Source organism: Phodopus roborovskii, unplaced genomic scaffold, assembly GCF_943737965.1.
Source record: "Phodopus roborovskii unplaced genomic scaffold, PHOROB, whole genome shotgun sequence".
Lineage (NCBI taxonomy): Eukaryota > Metazoa > Chordata > Mammalia > Rodentia > Cricetidae > Phodopus > Phodopus roborovskii.
In genome coordinates this window covers 31,115,787-31,140,890 of record NW_026126517.1, presented here as the reverse complement: position 1 = coordinate 31,140,890, position 25,104 = coordinate 31,115,787, and the positions used below count along the sequence as shown (strand labels likewise).

The 25,104-nt window shown below is 41.7% G+C and overlaps 1 protein-coding gene across 1 annotated transcript in view; it reads left to right on the top strand.

Annotated features, from left to right (window-relative positions):
* The window catches only part of LOC127231762 (aromatase), a 104,127-nt gene extending 79,506 nt beyond the window's left edge, over positions 1-24,621 (top strand). The window contains exons 2-10 of the mRNA XM_051197493.1: positions 695-877; positions 6,750-6,900; positions 12,674-12,828; positions 17,145-17,321; positions 18,190-18,304; positions 18,846-18,960; positions 19,697-19,859; positions 22,530-22,771; positions 24,328-24,621. Of these exons, the coding sequence (XP_051053450.1) occupies positions 733-877; positions 6,750-6,900; positions 12,674-12,828; positions 17,145-17,321; positions 18,190-18,304; positions 18,846-18,960; positions 19,697-19,859; positions 22,530-22,771; positions 24,328-24,576 (1,512 nt within the window). The 5' untranslated portion in view covers positions 695-732 and the 3' untranslated portion in view covers positions 24,577-24,621. The remainder of the gene's footprint in view (positions 1-694; positions 878-6,749; positions 6,901-12,673; positions 12,829-17,144; positions 17,322-18,189; positions 18,305-18,845; positions 18,961-19,696; positions 19,860-22,529; positions 22,772-24,327) is intronic.
* The last annotated feature ends 483 nt before the right edge of the window (positions 24,622-25,104 follow it).

Sequence of the window (25,104 nt, the reverse complement as noted above, 5' to 3'; positions counted from 1 at the left end):
AAGAAAGACTGTCATGTTTAACACATCGTGAATTTCACAGACACACTAAGGAAGACTCCTGGAACACTTTGATGGTACCCAAGAAATGCATTCTTTCTGTAGAAATGTACAATTTGGGAAAGTAATTTTGATCAAGGGAAGGAACTGAGACATTTCTTGTGTTGCTTTAATTTTATTTATTTTTATATTTATATATTTACATTGTGTGTGTGTGTGTGTGTGTGTGTGTGTACACGTGCATGTGAGTTCTAGGGGCTGAACTCAGGATGTTAGATTTAGTGATGGGAGCCTTTACCTGCCCTTGATTTGTTTTATTAATTGAGTTTACTTTAAAGAAAGAGGATTACCTAAGTAGAAACAGAGAAAAAGGATTACCTTAGTAGATGCTGCTGATGAAATAACACAGTGTTCCTCTGGAATGAACTCCAGAGAGTTGACTCTCAGTTGGGCACAAACGTCACTCTACCCACTCAAGGGCAAGATGATAAAGTTGTTAAACCAACTGTTGAACAGAACCTGAGTGTATCAAGGTCATCCTTGTTTTGACTTGTAACCACAAATTTGTCTTGTCTAAGTACCCAATCACTATAAAACAAAGTGCCCAAGTCTCCATTCTAGTACCTTCAGAAGTGGCCGTAGCCGTAGTCAAGCCGTTGGTTTATTTTCTATGTTCACTATTGCTTTATTCCTATAGAACTTTGAACTTTTCCTTCTGAGGCCAAATATCACAAGATGTTTCTGGAGATGCTGAACCCCATGCACTATAATGTCACCAGCATGGTCTCGGGAGCTATGCCGGTCAGTGCCATGCCACTCCTGCTGGTCATGGGCCTCCTTCTCTTGATTTGGAACTGTGAGAGCACGTCTTCAATACCAGGTGAGCCACTTGGTTCTTTTTTTTTTTTTCCATTTTTAGTTCTATACCTAAGCAGAATGTTTCACTAGGTTCATGGTAGCAAGAAGATTTTGTTAAAAAGACAAAGAGCAAACCTTGGAAGGTTTCTGAAGACACAGTGGTGGTAGGTAGCAAGAGAACACTAGGAAGGGAAATGTTAAACATAATCTGCACACGGCAGATGGACACATCACAAAAGCTGTGTAGATGCTTTCTCCATTCTGTATAGGCCTTTGGCACAGAAAGTACCTTAAAGGCAAGCTTGAGATGGGAGTGGGGCAAGGTAAAATTCTAGAGAGTTTGTTAATTATAAAACAAAACTGGTTCAAATTCATTCATTCTAGTTCTGCTCTGCAGGTGGAAGTGTCTCTGGGCTTCCCTCTCTTCTGTCTTCCCTCTTCTACTTTACCTCATCCACACATTCTCCCTTCCTTGTATTTATTCTTTCTCTTAATCTTATCCTCTACTTCCTTTAATTGGCATCATGGTGACAGTGACAGGGATGTCACCAGAACGGATTGAATAAGAGCTGGGTAGTGGGAGAAGACTGGGGACTGGAGCATTATGTCCTGACGGGATTGTCAACAAGTTCTGTGTGTCAATCAAAAGCAGAGGCTGATAGAATTATTCTGATAATCCCAGTGAAAAAAGTTGTCCCTGCTGTTGAAATGGTCAATTATCAAATTAATTCTGAATAAACAGAAATTCCAGATAATGTCTTTAAATTGGGCATGAATCCCTGGTTCTCACTGGTTTCTAACTCCATAAGATATACTACAAGGCTTGTCTCAACACCATAGTAACCACCCATAGTAACCACCCATTCACCCAGGCACCAAGACTCTACACAAGGCAACTGAAAGTGGCAGCTGGGCTGGGGAGAGCAGGGACAAAAGGTGTACCTGGTTTCTTTTTGAAGATAATTGCCCGCCTCTCTGATTCAGCCTCACACTCTAGGTTACTTTAGTTTCTAATTTAGCTGAGCATTGAATTGAGTTTCCTCTCTTCTCCCTGGTGGGGGTCGCCTCTGGAGGAAAAAGTCTAGGAGCCGATGGCAACTCCTCCATGGCTTTGCCTTGAATACCCCCTTCCATGGATTTCATTTCCCATGATGAGCTCCTGGGTCAGAGTAAAGGAGTAGTTGAGCTTGAGATTGAGGGTAGGGTGAAGTAGAATGCTTTTTCCTCCTTTTCCTTGTCATAGGCTCATGTGTTTAAGTCCAAGCCACTTGTATAATAAGAACAACTTGCAAACAGAAGAGAGGTTGGCACTGGCCATCTGTCAAGGAAGCCACACACTCTCAAAATTTAGTATAAGAACAACCTGGAAGGTAGGAATGTGCTAGCTGATCCTCAAGCCCTTTCCCAGGGTGTTTAAATTGCAATGCTCTTAAACATGTTCTTCATATGTAGCTCTAGATATCTGGCCTGGAACTCACTATGTAATGTAGACCAGGCATGTGTTGAACTCACAGAAATCCATGGGCCTCTGCTTCCCAAGTGCTTGGATTGAAGTCATGGACCACCACACCCAGCTAAAACATGCACTTTTAAACCAAACAGCGTGAGAACTGATAGCCCCCAGGGCCTTCGTCGGGAAGCTAAGTGGCACCTATTTGTGCCTCTCACTTCTGGGCCAGGGATATGATACTGTTTGTCACCAGTGGCAATCACCTAAACGGTAATCACCATTGGGTGTCACAGGTGCAATCACCACTGGATCCTGAGCCCTGTCTGAGGCAGGGCCTCCGGGTTGATATTCTAAATCCTTCCTTGGTGGTGTTTCATGAGCAGCCAAGGTTGAGAGCCACAGAGATAAGTCCAACTCCTCCGTGTGGTGTGATAGAAGGGGAAAACCCTCCTCCGAGAAGATCTGTGTTGCTGGTAACATGTTATGTATGACAGGTAAGAGAAGCCAGAAAGTCCAAACAAAAGCAAGGCTTAAATCCCAGAGGAGGGAAATGGCTTGCTGATGTCCAACTAGAAGGAAGATAGGAGCCCTGGCAGAGGACCAAGAGTCCCTGGTCTCGGGCTGTGAGTTCTGACCTACATTCACACTTTGCTTTGTAAATACGATCTGGTCGGTTCTCTCCAGGGGCAAAGCCTAGGAATCTCTGGCTCCTGTTGGGAATAAGAAATAAAAAAGCCGGCTGTTCTGCCAGCTCCTCCTGTCACTGCTCTTGAATCATGGCTCTCTGGGCTCTTTGAGTCACAAGTTTTACAGTACTCTGGGTCCTCAATACCAAAGGGAATGCAAAAGGTGTCATGGTTAAAAAGTCCTTACTTATAAGTTCCAGTTAAGGCAGCTTCCTACTTTGTCCAGTGATGTTAGTGACAGGGACTGTTTTTGTACTGGAGGAGGGAGGCATTTGGCCCAGGGTGTTATGGCCCAGGGACTCAGGTCTAAGCTGCTTCATTTCTGTTTGTTGAGAGTCCAACTAGACGTGATGCTTAATGGCAAGAGATATGCAAAGAAGAGAGGTATGGATACTGACTTAGAAAGTGGCAAAGGCAGGCTGATATGATAGGGGAAGGAGGCTGCAAAGGTTGGGGAGTAAAGACTGATTCCTACGGGAAGTAGTGTTATTTCAATTGTGACAAATATCTCAAGTCTTTTATGTCTGGTCAGGACTTGTTGTTAGCCACCTGGCAACCCTCCCTGCCTCGAGAACACACAGCCACTCCAATCCTGACATCAGTCTTTTTCCTCCAGATCACATATTCTTCCCTGGGCATCACATACCCAGAGCAAGACGCGAGGAAGCAGTCATGACAACACATCTGTCTTTTTCTCTTAAGAAAACAATTCACAAAACATGTACAAAGAATAGGATGCTGACAGTGTTCCAGATGTTCCTGATGCCTCCCTCTCCATATCTTCCTCCTTCCTTCTCTCCCCTTCTTTCCCTCTCACTCCGTCTCCCCTTCTCCCTTTCATTCTCTTTTCCCTTCTGTCTCTCTCAGAGGTACACATTTTGCTGAATTTTGTAACAATTACTGACTCAGTTTGGGACCCAATTTCACATCCCCAGACAATGTAGTTTTTGTCTTGCTTTAAATCTTTTATCAATAAGTTATGTATCACTTGTCTTTCTTGATCCTTTTGATTATTGTATGCCAGTAAGATCCATCCACAATGGTGACATCAGTGTGCTGCCCTTTCATTGTTACATAGTTTTGAATGTCATGTACATCTCATGGTTTATTCATCACACAATGTCTCCAGTTGGGTTATCGAGTGCAGCATTGCTGCAAAAGTGTGCTCCTGGGAGAGGGTAAAGGAGTCTCTCTCAATCATCCTTTGTCTAGAGAAGCTGAAAAGCTGAGAGCTGCCTAATGTGGAAGGGACTAGAAAACTTCGTTCATATTATACCTCCTAGAGTAGTTTTTCCATCTGGGTGTGTTGCAAGATTTACATGTAAATGCAAGGAGTATGTTCACATAGGTATAGATGTATACTATGTTATAATAATTATTTGCTTTTATGTTTTTCACAATATCTCAACTATGCTGAAGAATATAGAGTTATTATACTTATCATGTTATCTCTAGACCCTGACTTGGAATAAATATCTACAGCAGGGCCTCCGTAAGTCTTATTTGGATGAATTAAGATGACATACAGGTGGTCGTTAATGACCCCAAACTGCTTCTTGTCTTGGTAGATCACTCAGGTTCTTAACCCACATACTGTCTAGAAACCTTCATTTTCCAACAGATACAAATTTCCATTGCCATTTCTCTTTAAACAAATGTTTCACTTTGGTTCTTAACCCAAATACTGTCTAGAAACCTTCATTTTCCAACAGATACAAATCTCCATTGCCATTTCTCTTTAAACAAATGTTTTCACTTTGGTCAGGCAAGGTGACACATACCTTTAATCCCTGCACTTGGGTGACAGAGGCAGGCAGATCTCTGTGAGTTTGAGGTCAGCCTGGTCTACAAAGCAAGTTCAAGGCTAACCAGGGGCTATGTAGTGAAACCTGTCTCAAAATGTTTTCACTTTGAAAATTTCTATGTTTTGCAGTAGGGAAATACTATACTAGTAGGGGAATAGTGCCTCCCAAATACAAGTCATTTATTGTATTTGTCCTTGTGTCTCATGGGGCTTGACTAATGTGTAAATAAATATTGTGGACAAATCTTTTCTTAGTCAATACTTAGCCTTGTGTAGACTAAATGTATCTTGTGTGTTAGTCTTCTATTTTTGATCAAAATATAAATACAACCTAAAGTCTCCTAAGTAAGAACAACAATTGCTTTTATTGCACTTAAAATTTATATTTGTATGTGCATGTGTATATATGTGACAAGAAAAACATTCAAAAGTTCACTGTTTATATTATATGCACATATCTTGTTTATTTGAAAACATTTACTGAGCATCTGTGATGTACTAAGTTATAATATAAATGGTATTTTGTTTCCAACACATTGTAATAGATCAAAAGCTGATAGATCTGATATTTTGAAGAGATATATATTCAATCAAATCTGCTTGTTTACATCTTCGAAAGAACATAATGGAATTATTTTATGATAATGTCACTTATCTGTGATACGATGTGGAGCTGCTAGAGTTAGAAAACAAAAAAATCTTTGATTCTATTAACCTTCTGATTCAAAGGTCTTTCCTTCAAACACAGGGAAGGCTGATAATTATATTAGTAGGAACTCCATTACTAAAAGGTGAATGGTTAAGCATTGATTGCCAAATTTGGGAGTAAGCATTTAGGTCAGATGACTCAATTGAAAGCTCACACCATCTAGATTACCACATAGCTCTTGTTGTCTCCAACAACTAGATGTGCTTGGGTACATAACAATTTCACGGACACAAGGAATTTTTAAAAATATTTATAAAAATTATTTTACAAGACAATTGTACAATATTGAATTATTATCTAACTTTTTACCAAGCACTAGTACAATGAAGTCTACCAGGTTTTATTGGGCTACCCAACATTTGGGAAACTGAGGCAGGAGAATCTTGATGTTCAAGGACACCCTAAGCTAAGTAGTTTAACCCTGTCTCAAAAAATATGCAAAGTATAATGGCATATATGTGTAAAAATTCTTGGAACATAATGAAACCCATTGCTTTGCATACTGACCTAAAAATATAACAGAACAAATTTAAGCTCCAACTTCATTTTGTGACATAAACCACATAAAATTCCCTACCTTTGCCCTGAGTTCACACTCTGAATAATGCTACCGTTGTCCATGTAAGCAAGCCTGTAGGCTGGCTACTGCTCTGGGCTGAGAGCAGATCCTGATACATGAGTTCTAGCACAGATAGAGTTCTCCACTGTAATAATGAATTCTCAGGTTTGTACTTCATGAGATTTTTTTCTAAAGACTCCTTTTTATAAACTGAGGCTTTTTAATGTCAGTGGATGCTCTGAGATTGGACATTATTCTTGCAGACTGTCTCTCATATGAAAGGAAGCCATGCTCAGATCTAATCCATTCGTTCTGTCAACTGGGTTGTTCACTTCCAAGAGCTTCCAGATCAGAGCAGCAGGAAGCTATACAGTTCAGGTTGTCATCTACCATAGTCTCTATGCTTATTACCAGACAGAGCAACTGAATTTTATTTGCGACTCTCAGAAATTTGCATAGAACCAGCCCCCTGTTTAGTGGGCCTGAAGGGACAGATGAAGACGACTAGTGTGAAGCCATGTCCTTTTCATTCATGAAGAGCAGAGTTTCGAGTCATACTTGGCTTTGTTTTAAATCATGATGAGTGACTCACATATAGACCAGAAGAGGTTAAAAAAATTAAATATGAAAGAACTATTTTTGGCATTAATTAAGAAGTTCACTATTGTCTTCATGATTTGTTGTAGGTCCCGGCTATTGTCTTGGAATTGGGCCCCTCATTTCCCATGGCAGATTCTTGTGGATGGGGATCGGAAGTGCCTGCAACTACTATAATAAGATGTACGGAGAGTTCATGAGAGTCTGGATCAGCGGAGAGGAAACACTCATTATCAGCAAGTGAGTCTGTGAATGAATGGGGCTAGAATGTCCGAGGAGGGTGTAGCTCAGCCAGAATGTGCACTTAGTGTGTCGAGTTCTCGGTATCCAAATGCCGCTACCACTTCAACTACTCCTACTGCTCCTTTAAAAGCAAGGCTGTTTTTCTTATTTAAAAAAAAATTTTTTTTTCTGGGTAGTGAGTGTGGAACCTCAGGGTCCAGATGGCTTGGTTTTGGCCAAGCATGCTTTACGGGAAAGATGCCGCTTTTCTGCTTTCCTGAGATTTTGGTTTTATTTCTACATGTCAGTGTATAGAAAATAAAAACCAAACCAAAACCAATCCCCCAAATCCTTAAACAACAGCAGAGGAGAGGCTGATACTGATGGATAGCTTTCAGTGTGGTGGCTGTATAGGTTCCTGAACCTACAAGACAGCAAACTGCATGGTAGAAGCCATGATTAATCCGGATCAGTAGTGCCCATTAAAAACCAAAGTCCTCTGTCCCACACTGTTACACTTTGCTGGATTGCATCTGTCCTAGTCCTAACTAAACAACTATTAAGAATGAACTGTTTTCTTGCTTACTAGTTTTCTTGTCTATTGATCTGAGAAGATGGAGACTTCTGGCTATCTCATCTTTTTATCAAAGTTATCTACAACCACCATATCATAACTACTTTAATATTTATAACCCCTGGTTGAGCTTTTCCCACAAACTAACACCTACCAAGGCATTGTACTAATTTGTCTGATTACATATATATCATTTTTACCAAGTCTAATAGTATCTCGAAGCCCAGTTCTTTGAAGTAAATACTGAAAGGGGGCAAGGGAAGAAACCATCCCATTATTTCAGATATTTCAGTATGTGGTTCTGGATCTATCCAATCCCTTAGTTTTGGCCCGAGGTTTCCTTGTTTTATTCAGCCTGATATTATAGCATTTTGAAGAATAGTGAAGGCAGACCACATCTCCACAGCCATGAGCAGTGTCAGGCTCCTCATGGACCAGCACTGAGGTTTTCTGGAAGGATTCCTTTAGTAGCAATAGCCATAGAGCTCAGAACTTGTTAGAAATGTGCATGCCTGTACTCCACCAGGACCTACTAAATAAAAATCCAGACTAGGACCCCACAGTCTGCTTTGGCAAGCTTTCAGATGGTCCAGAAGCATTGCTACAATGATTAGTTCACAATTATGCTTTGATTTGCTGTGTTGTGGTCTACTGAGCTTTGGCCAGCCTAATTCAAGCCAATTTGATACATTTTTGCTATGTCTTCAGTGTTTTAGTCACCTTTTCTATTGGTTATTGTCTTAAAAATGTCTTGTAACCGAAGCCATTTAGGTTTGGGGACTGGGACAGTTACTTCTGCTTTTTCAACCTTAGCACAGAGACCAGCCTTCTAGCTCTACTCTCCTTAGCATGGCTTCCTTTCCCATTTCCCTCGGCAAACAGGTGAAGTAAGCCTCCAGATATTTATTTGGAAGCACGCGTGCCTGAGCAGCTGTTCTCTCATGGGCAAGCCAGGGAGGGATGCATAGGAATCCTATCGCTTCGGCTCTGAGATCAAGCCTGGGTGTGGACAGACACCTACACTTTTTAAGATCCCTGGGTGATTCCAGACAGCTGGGGAGCTTGGGAACTCCTATGGGGAAAGGAGGAAAATGTTATTCCTGAGGGCAATCAGCTTCTTCTCACTGCATTACCCTGGAGGCTAGCCAAGGTGATGGGGAATAATTAGACTTGTAATGGAGAATGGTGGATTTGAGGACATAGTACTAGGTAAAGTCACTACCCGAGAGTGGATATTTAGAAGCTGATGCCACCAGATAAATCCATTGGATGCCCACATACAATTCCTAAAGTGGGATCCTTGTCATAGCCGGGACCATCCTCCCCTTCTTCACTAGGAAAGCAACTTTAGTGACTCAGGCCAGCAGTCACAGAGCCGCCGATATGACCTACCTACCTTCCCCCAACTCCTGCAGTTCATTTCTTGTTATGTTCCCTCAGGCCTTTCACTTGTTGGAGTCTTTGTGTTCTCCTTAATTGCCTCCAAGCCCTCCATTTCGTTGTTAAAGGCTGAGGTCCCCTCTGGAATAGGACGAGTTTGTCCCCATCTCCCTCCCTTGCCTGCTCTCCAAGTCCTTTCCAGAACTACCTGTACCTCTTGAAACGACCCCGTTGGACCTCAGTAAGATTGTTGCTTTGATTTGAACGGTTCACCAGATTTCTTTTCCTTTTGGAAAGTTTGAGGTGTAGAGTCATTACAACCGTGTGGTCACTGCAGTCCAACTTTTCCAACCAGCCTTATCCTAGGGGATCAGAGGCTGCAGAATATCAGGGGAGGCAGTCGGGGAGGGGGTGCTGCATGCATGCTGCCTGGACATCTTGGAGACTGAGGTCAGGCTCTGAGACGTGTGTGGTTATGGAACCTGCATCAAAGCAAGCACAGTGCCCTCAGGCGGCTCCATTCCACACCTACAGATGCTATGCTGTATGTCCAGTATGTGTGTGCACAGTCATTTTTGTCACAAATACAGAAATAAGATAATTTATGTGACATATATAAAAGATAATTAACAGTTAATATGCCAATAAAAGTTTCATATGCACAGTCTTAATTTTGTGTAAATTTACAAGGAATTCATTCCATTTATATTAAGAGCGTATGTACTAACTGTTAGGTCTCAAACCCTGAACAAATGGCTAACTGAGGTGCCTATTTGACATGTCAAAGTGGACCTGGCTGCCAGGTTCTCCCAGTATTCTTCAGTCCCTACCTGTTACAGAGTATGGCTACATACCCTGCCCTCTACCCTGAACTCTCCAGCCTAGGGGTTGGGCTGCCCTTCTCCCAGCTCTCCCTTCCCTATATAATCCAGCCATTTGGTTACCTGGCTCTTTTGGTCTACACATTACCCTATTGACCAGTCTGTCCCCTCTTGGTTCACAGCTCCTGTCCCCTCCCCCCTTCACCCCTTTGCTCACATGCCCAGACTCTCCCCGATGTCTCTGTCTCCATCTCTATGTTCTCCCTCATATCTACAACAAACATCCTCCTCCAACATGCCTAGGAGCAGTATGCTAAACAGGCATCCCTGCTAGCCATTTGTCCCAGGTTTGAGACTTAACACTAGCAGTAAGAATTGGCTTTTTATTCCTTTGATAAATGAGAAGATGCTAAACACCAGGTTCTGCTCTAGGAACACAGCACTATTATATCTGGGGAATAAAAACAGCTCAAAGTTACTACCCTCGTGGGACAACACACTGTTACTATACTGTGAATAAACAAGTGAAATGCACAGTATAGTCAGTCAGCTATGCATTTCTTAGTGATGGAGGCATTCTGGGAAATGCATTCTGTGAAATGCAGTCTGGAAAGCACATCCTGAGGCTATTTTGTCCCTGTATGAACATCATAGAGTATATAAGATGGTCACTATGGTAACTAGTAACATTGTTAACTGTGCAGTCCTTCTGTGACAGAAGTGTCATTATGTAGTGTATACATGATGGTCAGTTTGCCCAAGGAAACCAAGTAGATATGTACTATACGGGGAGGAGTAGCTGTGGGGAGTCTACCAAGATTGTGAGTTGGCAATTTAAGGCAGGTCTCATTGGCTGACTTTTTTGGAGGGCTGAGGAGATGCACCAAAGAATAAGTGGAAGACTGATCAAAGATGGTTCCTGGCACATGTACCAAAGGCTTCCATGTGACACCCACACATGTATAGATGTAGACATGGACACACACACACACACACACACACACACACACACACACACACACACACACACGAAAATGGAAAGGTAAAATGCATTTTTCATGAGACTTGAAGTGAAGATGAGACCCAGGCAGAACTGGGTCTGGAGAAACAGTGCATCCTACAGAAGGGACAGCAGAAGCAGGGGCGGCGAGGCAAGAGCAGGTCTGCACTGCTCAAGGACAGCAAAGACGGCAGAGTTACTGAGCAGGAGGAAGCGCGGTAGAGATAATATGGCACCTGGTCACACTGCTCCCGTGAGCTGCGGTGGGAATGGTGAACTGCAGGGGAAATTGCTAATGAAGGAGAGAAGGGTTGTATGTGAACCGTGAAGATGTCTCAAGGACACATAGAGGGACTGGCCTTGAATAAGGACATAATGTTTCAACCATAGCAATAGGAAGGGAGGCTGAGCTATAGCACGGGTCTCAGGGATTGTCTTCTAATTGCTCCTGTTTGCTGAGGAAGATCTCTAAAGTTCTCATTTGGAGGCAGGACTCACAACAGAGATTGAGAGAGAATGGATGATGGAGACTGAGTAGAAATACAAAGAGCTGATTTCTTAACTTCAATTACGTTTAGAGTTACAGCCTCTGATCTCAGTGGCGCTACACTGCCCACTGTCTCTCCTGAACTTGGGGACTCTGCTGGCAAATTGTCACTCTCCCCAACAGCCCATTTCCCTCAACCTGGATTATTGGTAGGTCTCACTTCAGGGTCAGGTCTGTAATAGCTGGGAGGAGTGTGGGCTGGGGCTTCTTGTCCTTCAGCAATTCTTTCTCCTTCACTGTCCAGTTTACTCTGCTTTATAAATGCTGCCTCACTTTGATCAGTGTCCTCCCTGCAATAAATGTCCTCCCTTCAAACTTCTTTTCTGTGACTGGACATATTTCCTTGATGGTTCCTCTTGGCAGAACGCTAGACTGGAGATAACTAGGACAATAGTGCCCCCTAAGGGACACATGGATTTTAAGCGGTAGCTAACATTCAGTAGGGTCCATAAGGATCCCTGGAATACTGGAAAATCTTTAGATACAAGATTGTGAACAAAGAATGTAAAAATATGTTCTTCTTTACTTGTAGAGTAAGTTAGGAAAGGGTAAGAAAAGTTATAGGTCTTACTTTAATTATTAATTTCAGTCTGTTTTATAAAATGATAATTCTACCTAAGTGAAACTTGAAATGCCAGATTAATTTGTTAGCATTCAATTTGAACCATCTGAATTTTTGTTTTTGATTTTAGAAAGAAAAACTTGTCAAAAACTTAAGTCATTTTATGAATGTTATTTGGAATTAAATTGGGACTTTGATTTGATAGTTTCTATTTTAAGTTTTCTTTTCTAAAAGAGATATCAACTAAGTATTTCTTAGCATTATTATTATATTATAGGTTGCTTTTCTCATTCTTTATTAATTCCATTGCTGTAAGCTGCAGATGTCGCCCTCATCCCCTAAATTCAGCATGTTTATTATGTAGGGTTGAGCAGAGAAGCAGGGTCATTGTATACAGTTGAGCAAGGCCTGAGGTTGTTGTTTACAGATAACAAGATGGTGGAGTTTATGGTATACAGGTGAACAAGGAGACAGGTTTAGCCAACCTCAATAGGAGCTGCCTCTGGAGGGAAGCAATCTTCAGGATGTGAATATTCAGGGGGAGAACGTGATGGTGGATGTCTTCTGTATACACTGTCAACATCGGCACTTGGACCAGAAGGGGAGGCTCTGCCCTCTGTCGTCTCCTGATTGTCGACACTGCGATGCCCTCATCAACAGCACACATTCACTCTCTCACTCACCCTCTCCCTATAGTGATGCTTAAAGGGTCAGAAAGCAGAGATGGTTTAACAGAACAAGGCTGTTTCTCTTGCTGCCTGACATGCTTATTCAACCTGAATACTAGAAGTCATACTTTGCATTTGGATCATCATTCTTCCATTAAGAAAGCCACCAGACAGTCAGAGTGAACTGCCATAACTCCCCTTACATGTCAGATTAACACCAAGATTTGCCTCCTTTACAGGTCCTCAAGTATGTTCCATGTAATGAAACACAGTAACTACATCTCCAGATTCGGCAGCAAACGTGGACTGCAGTGCATTGGAATGCATGAGAATGGCATCATATTTAACAATAATCCAGACCTTTGGAAAACAATTCGCCCTTTCTTTATGAAAGGTAAACGGGAATGTTAAGTCTGTGAATGTTACTTCTTTTTTAAAAAAATATGATTTAAATTTCACTGCCACATATTTTGAAATAATACTGATAAGCTTCTTTATACCTGTGCTTATGCATCAAACTCCATCCTAAACACTTAACATTTTAATTCCACAGCAACCTCATATGGTGAGACTTCCTATCACGTGCTTTTTTGGGGAGAGAAAACTTAAGTTTCAAACAGGTTAAGACATTTGCCCAAGATTTCAACATTAGCATGATGTTAGTCCCTAGAATACAACCCCAGAGTCTATGATTGTAGCCACAACAAACTGAGGAGATGGACTGGCCTACTTAGTGTCATTTAGTGTTTTAGCTCAATGTTTGAACTAAGCATGACTAGACAACACGTTGGCAGACCCACTGTCTGATAGGCCAGAGATTTTAAAAGCAAACAGTGAGAGACTCTTAGCACAGGGAAAGACTCTGTATGTTGCCTCATCCAGCATGTGGGTTTTATGGTTGAAGAAAAACCAATCCAGTTGGGTTGAGATTGATACAGGCAGAGCAAGTCAGAGGTGAGTAGAGACTCAGTGCCAAGCCTCCTTCCCTGGCACTTACCCCTTACTGTATCATTCTGAAAACGAAGCTGTTGAGGACTACACAAGACCAATTTTTGACACTAAACAAAGCATCAGGGAAGATAGCCATACCTTGGCAATCTTGTCAGAGATTGTATCTGGAGCTACATGGGGTTTATGTATGTATGACCATGTACCATCAAAGTTCTTCTTTCCATGCAGGCTCTGTAGGTCTCTAGCCACACTGCTATACACACAGCAAACTTGCTTCGTCTGGCTGCTGTAACACACTAGACAGCTTAGGATGAATGGCATGCTTGCTGTCTTAAAATTCTGCAGGTCAGAAGTCTGGCATGGGTCTCAGCAGGCCATGGCAAGCCTGTGGGTAGGAGGCACCATTGATCTTAACTCTTCCAGCTTCTGATGCTCAGCTTCATTCTTTGTCTGGTGGGACAGGTCCAGTCTTGGTGCACTGCACATCTCTGCCCCACCTTTTCTTATGACCTCAGATGAGAAAGGTTCCTCATGGGGTTAGTTTGGGTTTACCATGATGACATTCTATAACCTCCTCTTCTTGAGGACACACACTTGAATCATTTGGGATTAGGAGTCTAGACAACTTTGGAGAGTATTTTTTGTGTGCTACTGTGTTGAAGCAGATCAAATCTCCCAATGCCTTACAAGACTGACACTGGATTAGTGGAAAAGTACACAGCTCAGGATTATAGTGTGCTCACTGCCACTTACTCTTCCTAGGAGGACTTCAGCCAAGACACTCAGTATCTGTGTGGTTTATTTCTATATACACAGAAATCAGTGAATATTATAGGACTGGGACTTGAGCTGTTGTAAAGAATAAATAAAGCATGCCTGACTTTATAGAAACATAAATTGTATTTCACTTTGTCATTTGATCCAGGTTTACCAGGAATATGTCAATTAGCATTTAGTCGTAGTTAACTTTCACAGTCAAGAACTAATTCAAGAATTAATAGAATCTCCAACTTGATCTGTTCATTTAAGAAGCTATTGCTTTCATCATTTTATTAGATACCAATAACACAATAATAAGTAAGACTTGATCCTGCCCTTGAGGGCCATGTGATGGGAAGCCTGGGTAAGGTGGGCCTGCATATCAGCAAATACTGTTTAGGAGAGGTTGCTCCAGATTGCAGAGAACAGACATGTGGGCTACCTAAAACCACCAAAGGGCCCAAGAAAGACAGTGAAAGCTTATGATGAATTTTGAGTGAAGTAAAATCAACTAAGAAAGTGGAACAAAGAAAATCACTGTAGGAGCAAAGAATGTGATATTTGACAGCAGAGAAAGAGAGATCATCATGACATATCCAGGAACCCTCCAAGGACAAACATAAGCTCAAGGGGAAGGCAGGTCCAAGTCACTCAAGACACTTCTTATTAAGTCAAGGACATGAGCATATCTCAAGAGTTACAAGGATTCACTTAAGGAAGATGGTATGAGCATTTGTGTGTGTTTTAGAAAAATTCCTCTGGTAGCAGACAGAAGTTCAATGATAACAAAATACAACTAGGAACAATGAAAACATATGGGTGGGGATTATTGCAGTGACAAGGGACAGATGGAGGAGAGGTCACAGGGACAAGAACTGTTAAAAGAGGAACATTTTAAGAGAACTTGGAGATTTGTCAACACATTTTTGTAAATATTTTAGATAAGCCCTGTATATGTAAGATCAATTTTTCTAATAAAGTGTTATAAAATTAGGCCCCAATTAAATTCCACAATTAGTAAGCCAATTACTTACTAAAAAGTACACTGAAGTGCTTGACAGTTTTATAATTAATGAGAGTCCTAAGCAGCTCGATAACTCTCCTTTTGGAGTTAGAGTCCTTTGGCTTTCCTGGGAAAATTTTGGGATACATTTTGGAGTCTAAGTCAGTAACATTATGAAGTATTAATCTATTGGGGGTGTACAGAAGCAAGTAAACACAGCTGTGGAGTGGTTCATCCTGGGAGGTGGGGGAGAGGTAGGTAGGAGGATAGAGAAATTGTGTACTGAAACTGCCAAAAGAGCTACTTATTGATGAGTGCTTGCTGAATCTTCTTTTGACCAAGATGATTACTTTCAAGTACATTTAAACATTAAATCCTATCTACATATACCAGTGCCTATAACCAATCATATTGCATTCTGCTGGTCTGTGAAATATGGCTTCAAGTCCTTGGCCATAGAGGCAAATCCCATGCTCACCTAGAAGGGAACTATGAGTGACATGTGGGGCCACCCCTTCCATACTAAGGGGAAAGTCACTAAGGAATGATTGGTTCCTCTCTTGAATGTGATCATTACCCAGAGAACACCCAGGTAGGTCCTTCCTACCTCTTGGAGAAGGCCTTCTTTAACACATTTGGAAATCTTTAGCGTGTCCTTAGGCTGGTCTCCCCAGCTCTCTGCCCCTCTCTTTCCCTTTCCCTCTTTCTCTTTCCCTTTCCCTTCCCTTCCCTTCCTTTCCCTCCTTTTGCCTTCCCTCCCTCCCCCTCCCCATTCCCCATCCCAACACAAACCATCTACCACATTCTTTCTCGACAAGCTCTGTAGCCTATGCGGTCCTGAAATTCACTCTGGGGCCCAAATTGTCCTTGAACTTCTAAGAATCCTTCTACCACAGGCCTCAGAGTGCTGGGATTGTTGGTGTGAGGTGCTATGCCGATACGCTTCCTTTCTTATTTGCTAAGTCAGTTTTCTGATATATGTTTCCCCTTTATGAGAGAACCATCTGCTTCAGAGAATGATTGTCCTCAAGGTACCCAACATTTTCCATGCCATTTGAAGACCTTTTTCAACAAGTCTGCATAACAAAAGACATAAAAATGGAACATAGTCCTGAAGAAAACTTAAAGAAACTCTACCATGAAGGGCTATGAGAGCCAACACCCAGATGGTCAGGGGCAGAGCAAGGGGAGGGCAGAATCAAGTCACTCAACCTGTTTTCATTCATTCATTCATTCATTCATTCATTTATTCATCCATCCATCCATCCTTCACTCATCTACTCATTTGTCCACCCATCCATTCACTCATTCATTTATTTGACAAATATGTGTCAGGGCCCTCATGTATGAAGTACAATCCTAATAAATAGTTGTTACCCTTTTAGGAGTTCCCCAGTCACTGAAGCCTGTAAAACAAATGACAATTGCTCTGTCTGCCATTGCTGGGTAAAATGAATCTGGAGGTAATCTGAAGAGAGGCTAAGAGTAAGAGCAGGGTGCATGTTCAGTATTTCTAAGACTGGCTTGCCCATCTGGGCTAACTAGGAAGCACCTGAGGTGACATGGCTAAGGACTGATTTCACTGGTCCTGTATTAATATTCTTCCACGTTCTCAACTGTAAAAGAAATGTGACCCTGACCAAATCCAAACCATCATCTCAAGGGAAATATGTACAATAATATAAAAAAGCATTGAAGGTTATTGTACCCAGAAAAATTACTGTTTCATCTTCAGTCTCACAAATGATTAACTAGGACTTAAAGAAAGGCATGAATTTGAGTCATCTTTTAAAAGTAACATTCACTCATTTTTGGTCAGAAAGGTAAGCACTTCATATAGACAATTAGGGTAACATAAGAAGGTTTGGAGAAGATTACGAAAACTCCCACCCTGTTATTGAATATAAAGTTGCAGACAATTGTTCTTGATTTAAAAAGGCAAAGTAGCCTGTTTGTGTGTGTCCTGGTTTTATGATGGCCAACTCTCTGTGCTTCAGCTCTGACGGGCCCTGGTCTTGTTCGGATGGTAAAAGTTTGTGAAGAATCCATCAAGCAGCATTTGGACAGGCTGGATGAAGTCACCGACAGCTCAGGCTACGTGGATGTGTTGACCCTCATGCGACATATCATGCTGGATGCCTCTAACATACTCTTCTTGGGGATCCCCCTGGATGGTACTTGGTTTTGAATTCTCATGCATTCCTGTCCCCTTTTAAATGGGGCATGTGGGCACAACACATTGAAGCAAATCACTACTTTGTACATTGCTCTTGGTTAAGAAAGCCCCTTTAGTGTTTCTGCCTGTTTATTTATAGGTTACACCTCCCTTCCCTCTGTGTCTCTTGTGCTGCTGTAGGACATAACATTCTTCTGTAGGCAAAGATTATCAATTAGTGTGGTCGTTAACATAGCACTGGGAATTAGATATATTTAACCATTTCTGACCATTCTTTTGGGCATGATACATACACAAGTCAGGGGACAACTCTGAAGCTGTTTTTCCTCCTCCCACCTTTATGTGGGTTCCAGGAACTGAATTATAAACATTGAGAGGCAAGGATCTTCACCTCTAAGCCATCTCACTTGTCCAAACAACACCCTTCCAGGTGCCAGGAGCAGGGATGAGTAACTGTGATTACTACTCCCTTGCCCAGGAAACTCAGAGCGAGTGGGAAAGCTCAACTAAAAGGGGATATGAGAATCTAGGCTACAGTCTCAAGCACAAACTTGGAAACTGGCAATTCTATGGTTAACTCAGCCAATTTAGATGCCAAGTAGATAACTTTATAATAAAACTGCCTTGTCATCACCCTTCCTGTGGAGTGGAGGGGGACATGAGAGGGAGGGAGAGGGAACTTGGATCAATTTGTAAAATAAGAAAAATAATAAATATATAAACATAAAATAAAATAAAATTGCCTTGTAGCACTATTTAGCTAGAGCATCCACTGGCAGCCAGTGACTGGTAAAAGAATCTGTCCAGCATATTGCACACAGGCTCATATTTCTCTCAGTGACTTCGTTCTTGTTTTTGTTTCACAGGAAGTTCCATTGTGAAAAAAATACAGGGCTATTTTAATGCATGGCAAGCTCTCCTCATCAAGCCAAACATCTTCTTTAAGATTTCTTGGCTCTATAGAAAGTATGAAAGATCTGCGTAAGTAGCACACGTTTGGAGGGTTTACAGTCGCGGTCACACTGCACTGTTCATGTGCAGTGGCTGCTGTTAGCCACTTAGGTATGTGTGATGCTCCCCAGGGTGCAGTGGGACACGCTGGTCATGTGACTTGTGAAACATCCATAGCAGTTTGGCTGCCCTGGGGCAGACTAAAGAATGAAGGAAGGCTTTGGCTGAGAAGCTGCTCAGCAAAGGGCCCCATGTGTGGCCCTGGGCTCTCTGGAACAAGGATGCTGTGGTATATTTTCAGTTGACAGAAAAGCCTAGGGAACCCTAACATGGACACTTGCATAGCTTTCTGCATATCTAGATAAGTGGAAAGAGAATTAAAGTCACAGTTTTGAGATGAGTACCAGTATTTAGAAATCTCACTTAACTCTGGTGTAACGTGTATATTTGTAAAAAAAATAAAGCATACACTCATTTACTCACAAGTGTCAATGGCTTTAAAATGAGCAGAATCTGTTTTGTGGGATGTCTAAACTGAGAAAATTTTGACATTTCTCCCCCCCCCCCCCAGCAAGGACTTGAAAGATGAGATAGCTGTTTTGGTGGAAGAAAAAAGACACAAGATTTCCACAGCAGAGAAACTGGAAGACTGTATGGATTTTGCAACTGATTTGATTTTTGCTGAGGTATTTGACCCGGATGAACCATGATTCCCCATTCAGTATATATTAGGATGGTGTTGCATTATTTAAAGAACCCTTTTTAGAACTATGGCATGCTTTTAAATCTCTCTAGCAAGCAGTCTTATGATAGTCCTACCAAAATATCCTAAACACCTGCCATTCTGTGATATTTATCATTCACATTCTTTCGGATTATAATACAATATACGAAACCAAGAAGAGAGGAGACCTAAGATACTAAATAAGAGCATCCCTCGATGTCTGTAATTTTTATTCTAGAACCTTCCCCAGATACCAAAATATAGGAATGTTCAAATCTTATGTCTACAGTGTCATAGTACTTGCATATACTTAAGTTCTCCCACAGGGGTTTACTCACTTCTGGACTGTTTATAATACCTAATACACTATAACACTGTATTAATAGTTTTGATGTATTATTTAGAGAATAACTACAAAGAAGTCTGTATCCATTTAATGAAAACAACAAAATATATGAAATGTCCAGTTAGTTAATCCATAAATGTGGAACTCAAGTATATGGAGGGTCAGTGGCACACAGGTAACTAGCTATTTGTGTGTCTTTAAGCAGAGTGTTAATATGTAAAATGTTGGCACTAATTAAAGAGACCCGTAGTTTCATTTTCTTGGGATTGTTGACCCTTGAGTGTCACCTCCTCTCATTTGCTGAAACTCCGATTTCATCTTCAGACATTTTCTCCTCTTTTCAACTCTCCAGAGGCGTGGAGACCTGACGAAAGAGAATGTGAACCAGTGTATATTGGAAATGCTGATCGCAGCGCCTGACACCATGTCTGTCACTCTATACTTCATGCTACTTCTCATTGCAGAGTACCCCGAGGTTGAAAAGGCAATATTGACGGAAATCCACACTATTGTTGGTAAGCAGCGATCAAATAAATATTAGTGTTTTCAAAATTCCCTTCTGAATGTGAATGTCAGTGGCTTCTTATGTCTTAAGAATCTGAGAGCAAACATGAAATGAAAGCAAAATAAAGTAATCCTGCCACATCTTGGCTATGCCGAGTAGGTTAAAATGACAGTCCCTCCTATTTATATGTTGTATAAATCATAAAAACAATACGTGTTATTGAAAATCCAAACACCAGAGCAATACATAAAGCAGAAAGCAGATATCCTAATTCTTTTCACCTAGAGCCCCATCTTCACCCCCACTTCTACTTGCTTTGGGTATGTCCCTCAAGAGCTTTTTATTGTGCATGTGTGTGTGGGGGGGGGAGAGCATGTATGTGAACACATGCCACAGGCTGAACGTGGAGGTCAGAGGACAACTTGTGAGAGTCAGATCTCGCCTTCTCACATCTGAGTTCTGGGGATCAAAGCCAGGTTTCAGGCTTGGTGACATACACTTACCTGTTGAGCCATCTCTCCAACTTGAGACCTTATTCCATGTGCACATAGACATATAGATGGTCAAGTTTGTCCGACTTAGAAAAATCATACTAAAGTACTTGCATATAACCTACGTATAACCTCTCCATTGTGTATAATCCCTAATGAAAAATAATGCTATATGAACAGTTATGATATTGTTTATCTGTAGAGTAACTACAAAATAAAGGATGTGCATGTTCAGTATTAACACAATAAAATATATTTAATGCTGTCATTTGCATCTATAGCTGGAGGACTGGAGTATACGATCTACCCACCTCATTCATGGGTTACATAAACCTTTTTTAGTGACTTCAGCGAGGAAAAATGACTGTCTATTGTTTACAGATGTGTTTGTGGATTTTATTTGGTGGTAGGAGGCAGACAGGAGGGTAGGAGAGGCTAAGCAATGGGCCTCCTTTTCCACTTCAATCCAGTGATGTTGGTCCCTTCCTCCCTACTTACCTCCTCTGCAGAGAAGCCCTCAGGGCCCCATTCAGCTCTTCCATCCCCATTTTGATGGCTCTGCCTCAGCACCATCCTGTCCCCCACTCTACTTTAGAAACACAAAATCAGAACTGTTTTCTGGGAGAAAGCAAAACTTATTAGGAATTGCCTTCACCCGGATGATCTGTTTACAAACACGTTGCTTTAGACACTGGTGAGAGACGTTATTGGTTGTGGAACCACACCACCTTTAAAAAATGATTTTACAGCTGTTTGTAATAGTTGACAGTAAGGAAAAGCCACATTAGCTTAAATGTATGGGAGAAGGGTTCCGTGTATGAATCGGAAAAGGGGGAGAATAAAAGGAGACATGATAGCATTGCCCCAGATTCCAGAATGTTTTCTCAATGTTTTCCATGGGGCTTTCAAGGTCTGTGAAGAGGGCAAGGTCTCAGCATGACTGGGTTGGATTGGCTTGTAGACTGGTGGGAGAAAGAAAACTCAGTTATAATGGGATGAAGAGAGAGGGCACTGCAGGAGGGGAAACTGATTTTGAGAGTGCACCTTTATCAGATCTCTAACACAAGTTCCTTGAGAGTGAGATGCATTTGTGCCTCTCAGTGTCTCCCAGTCTCCCCATCAGACTGCAAAGATGGGAAAGCAGCAGAACATGTGGCAACATCTATGCTCTCTCTTGTGGTCCACACAGACTTCCCAGAAACTATTTTCAGAAACCGCTGTCATCTTCCCTCTGCCTCTCTACCCTTCTTGGGTTCTTGGTTACAGAGCACAGTACTTAAGACACATGCTCTCTTCCTAGACTTTTCTGACTGAACTAGACCTTCTACACGGCTTGGTTTTACAGGAGACAGGGACACCCCAGGACCCCAGGATGCTTTGATTTTGTACAAGTGGTGGCTCATTTGAGGATACTTGAAAATCTTGCCACATCTGGGACAAATCTAAGCCCCTTTGAGCAATGTCAGGCCAGGCTGAGACAGTGGCAGCATCTGTTATCCTCAGCCACACCCAGGGCTAGATGGGAGGCTGACTTTTCATGATGGGAAGTAGTAAACCATTTTCCAGAACAATTTGTTTGTGATCAGATGTGGAGGGCCTGTCAGTGATACATGTGACTTAGTACAAATGACTAAGGAGTGAGTATTATGAAACACTCAGTCTATGGTCCCTCTGACTTTGTAGCAGCCTATGCAACCTTATTTGGGATAGTTATTACACTAGTTGGCTCACATAATGAGACAAAGTAAATAGTCCCTAGAATGTGGAGTAGATGGAAAACTCAAAGACTTGAGGTCTGCGGATAGGAGGAATGTGAGATGCTGAGTAGGTGTGGCTGTCGAGGAACTACAGAGCACATATCCCCTCTGAAGAGTTGGCTGCCCACCCCCATTCTTTTGCCCACTGTTTGCACGGGGGAATGTGGGTTCACCATGAGTGAATTTTCAGATACTTTTAAGAGATCTTTTTCATTGTTGTTCTGAAATTTCCAGAAACATTTTTCACATCTGAACTTTTATAAAGCCCTGTGCAGACCGGATATAGCACATTTGTTCCCAGCACATTTGTATACACCAGAAGCAAGCATTTTTTTTCCTCCCATGAGAAAGAAAAAGAGGAGCTTTAGTGTTTGCCACTAACTAACATTGCTCTCTTTGTCCTTTTTTTTTTTTTTTAAATCTATTCCACAGGTGATAGAGACATACAGATTGATGATATCCAAAATTTAAAAGTAGTAGAAAACTTCATTAATGAAAGCATGCGGTACCAGCCTGTTGTGGACTTGGTCATGCGTAGAGCCCTGGATGACGATGTGATTGATGGCTACCCAGTCAAAAAGGGAACGAACATCATTTTGAATATCGGAAGAATGCACAGACTGGAGTATTTCCCCAAGCCCAATGAATTCACCCTGGAAAACTTTGAGAAGAACGTAAGAGCTCCTTATATCTGAGCACATTGTTTCTGGTGGTGCAGTCAGATCTGCTCTAGTCCTTGACTTATACTAGACATGCTTAGCTCTCTTCGCCCACTTCTACCATTTCATGGGGACATCCGTGTCCTACAGCTTAGAACATGGCTAACACATTCATCCCCAACCAGAGCCATTGGCTCTCTCTGTGTGTAAAATGTTTGTAAGGTTGCCACCCAGGAAAGTAAAATATGAAAAATCCTTAATTTGGCAAAGATTTACTTAAGACAACTGATCTCTTCCATTCAAATTTATCATTTAATTTTTTAAAACAATTCTTATGTGTATGGATGTTTTGCCTGCATGTGTATAAATATACCATGCATGTGTGCCTGGTAAACACAGAGTTCAGAAGAGTTATGGATGTTTGTGAGCCACCTTGTGGGTACTGGGAACTGAACCTGGGTCCTCTGAAAAAAGCAGCCAGTGCTCTTAACCATTGAGCTGTCTCTCTGGCCCCAAACTTGTCGTTTCTTCTATAACATAGTGAAAGGAAATAAATAAATAAATAAATGCATCACATTAGCATCATCCAGATTCAACTAACTGTTCCAGCAGCGCAGCAAAGGAAATCCGTTTCTGCTTTAGACAGAAATCAATTAAGTTTTGTCACAGCCTTTTTTTCTACCAAATGGCCTCAAGCAGAGGATCTTTCTCCAAATAAGACTCAATGATTAAAAGAATCAGCCTTCTTCTTTATATAAGTGCTATATAGGAGAGATTTTTGCTTTCAATATGTCAAAACAATGTTATTACGACAGGATTTTCTAAATAGTCCCCCATGTCTCCTCTTTCCCTACTTGCATGTAGCACAGGGGCCCAGTGTTGATCCAGAGCTTTAATTAGTGCTTCTAGACAGGCAATCCAGACAATGTTTTCTCAACTAGTCAACAAATCTTATTTATTTTGTAATTCTAGTATACAGAAGTCATGTATATCCATATTGGACAAGACAGGTGACAGACATGATTCACATTAATTCTCACAGTAACTAAAAGTAGTTAGAAGACCTGGGGCAGTAACACATTCCCAGAATCCTAGCACTCTGAGGTAGAGGCAGGGACACCAGAACTCCAGCCGGCCCAGGCAATGGAAATCCCTCTTCTCCCTCATACTCAAGAAGCTTGACACTAACAGTCTAGAAATCCACATCTTTCATCCCCATTTTATCCATTATATGAGGTCACACAAATAACAAACTTTGTCTTAGTAACTCTCAAAGCATTAGGAAAGCTGAAATTGTTGTGCTGAATTTTTGAATAGCTCACACTGCCCAGATGGTGATTTGCCCTGCCTTGCCCCAGCTCATTGACAGGTAAAGCAAGAGCAGGGGCTGTCTGTGTTGCAAGAGAGGCTCAGTTGATGAGAAGGGTGCTTCTTTAGCCATGCTTGTTTGTCTCAGGGAGGAAGCAGTATGGCTTAAGTCAAGCCAAGGCATTCTGACTGATAAGTGTTTTGAGAGAAAATCAAAGAAAGACGGTTGATTGCCCTGTCTAATCATATGATCATTTCCATAGGTTCCCTACAGGTATTTTCAGCCATTTGGCTTTGGCCCCCGCAGCTGTGCTGGGAAGTACATCGCCATGGTGATGATGAAAGTCATCCTGGTTACACTTTTGAAGCGATTCCATGTGAAGACATTGCAAAAAAGATGTATTGAAAACACACCGAAAAAAAATGACTTGTCCTTACACCCAAATGAGGACAGACACCTTGTGGAAATAATTTTCACCCCAAGGAATTCAGACAAGTACCTCAAGCAGTAAAGAAGTGTAGTCAGTCCTTACTCTGGAGCGTTACTGTGTCAAGTAGTGACACAGAAACCATCCATTTTAGCATCAACCTCACAATGAACATATGATGGCCTGAAGCATTTTGCAGTCATAGCTCCTATGGTTTGTCAGCAAGACGAACATCCACCACAGAGACAGTATGCAAAGAAACGGAGAGCCTGAAGCCTTAAAGGACAGAGCTTACAGAATACACTTTGGGAAAGACAGGCCATCAGTTAAACCTGATAGGCCTCCTGTCACAGTGTTTCATTGCTGATGTTGTCAGCACATCTCACACCTCTGGAGGAAGTACTCAAGTTAGTAGAAAGGCCAGGCATACCTGTTACTGAACATAAAGGGATTTTCATACACACATGTGCAGTGACAGTGGGTAGGAAGCAACATTCTAGACTGTTCCCACAATTTAAGCCCAGTTGCTTCTGAGGAACCCACATGTAAGCTGTTTGGGGCAAAAGTTAAACACGAGGGTATCCTTTCCTACTCTCAATTCATGCTTCCTGA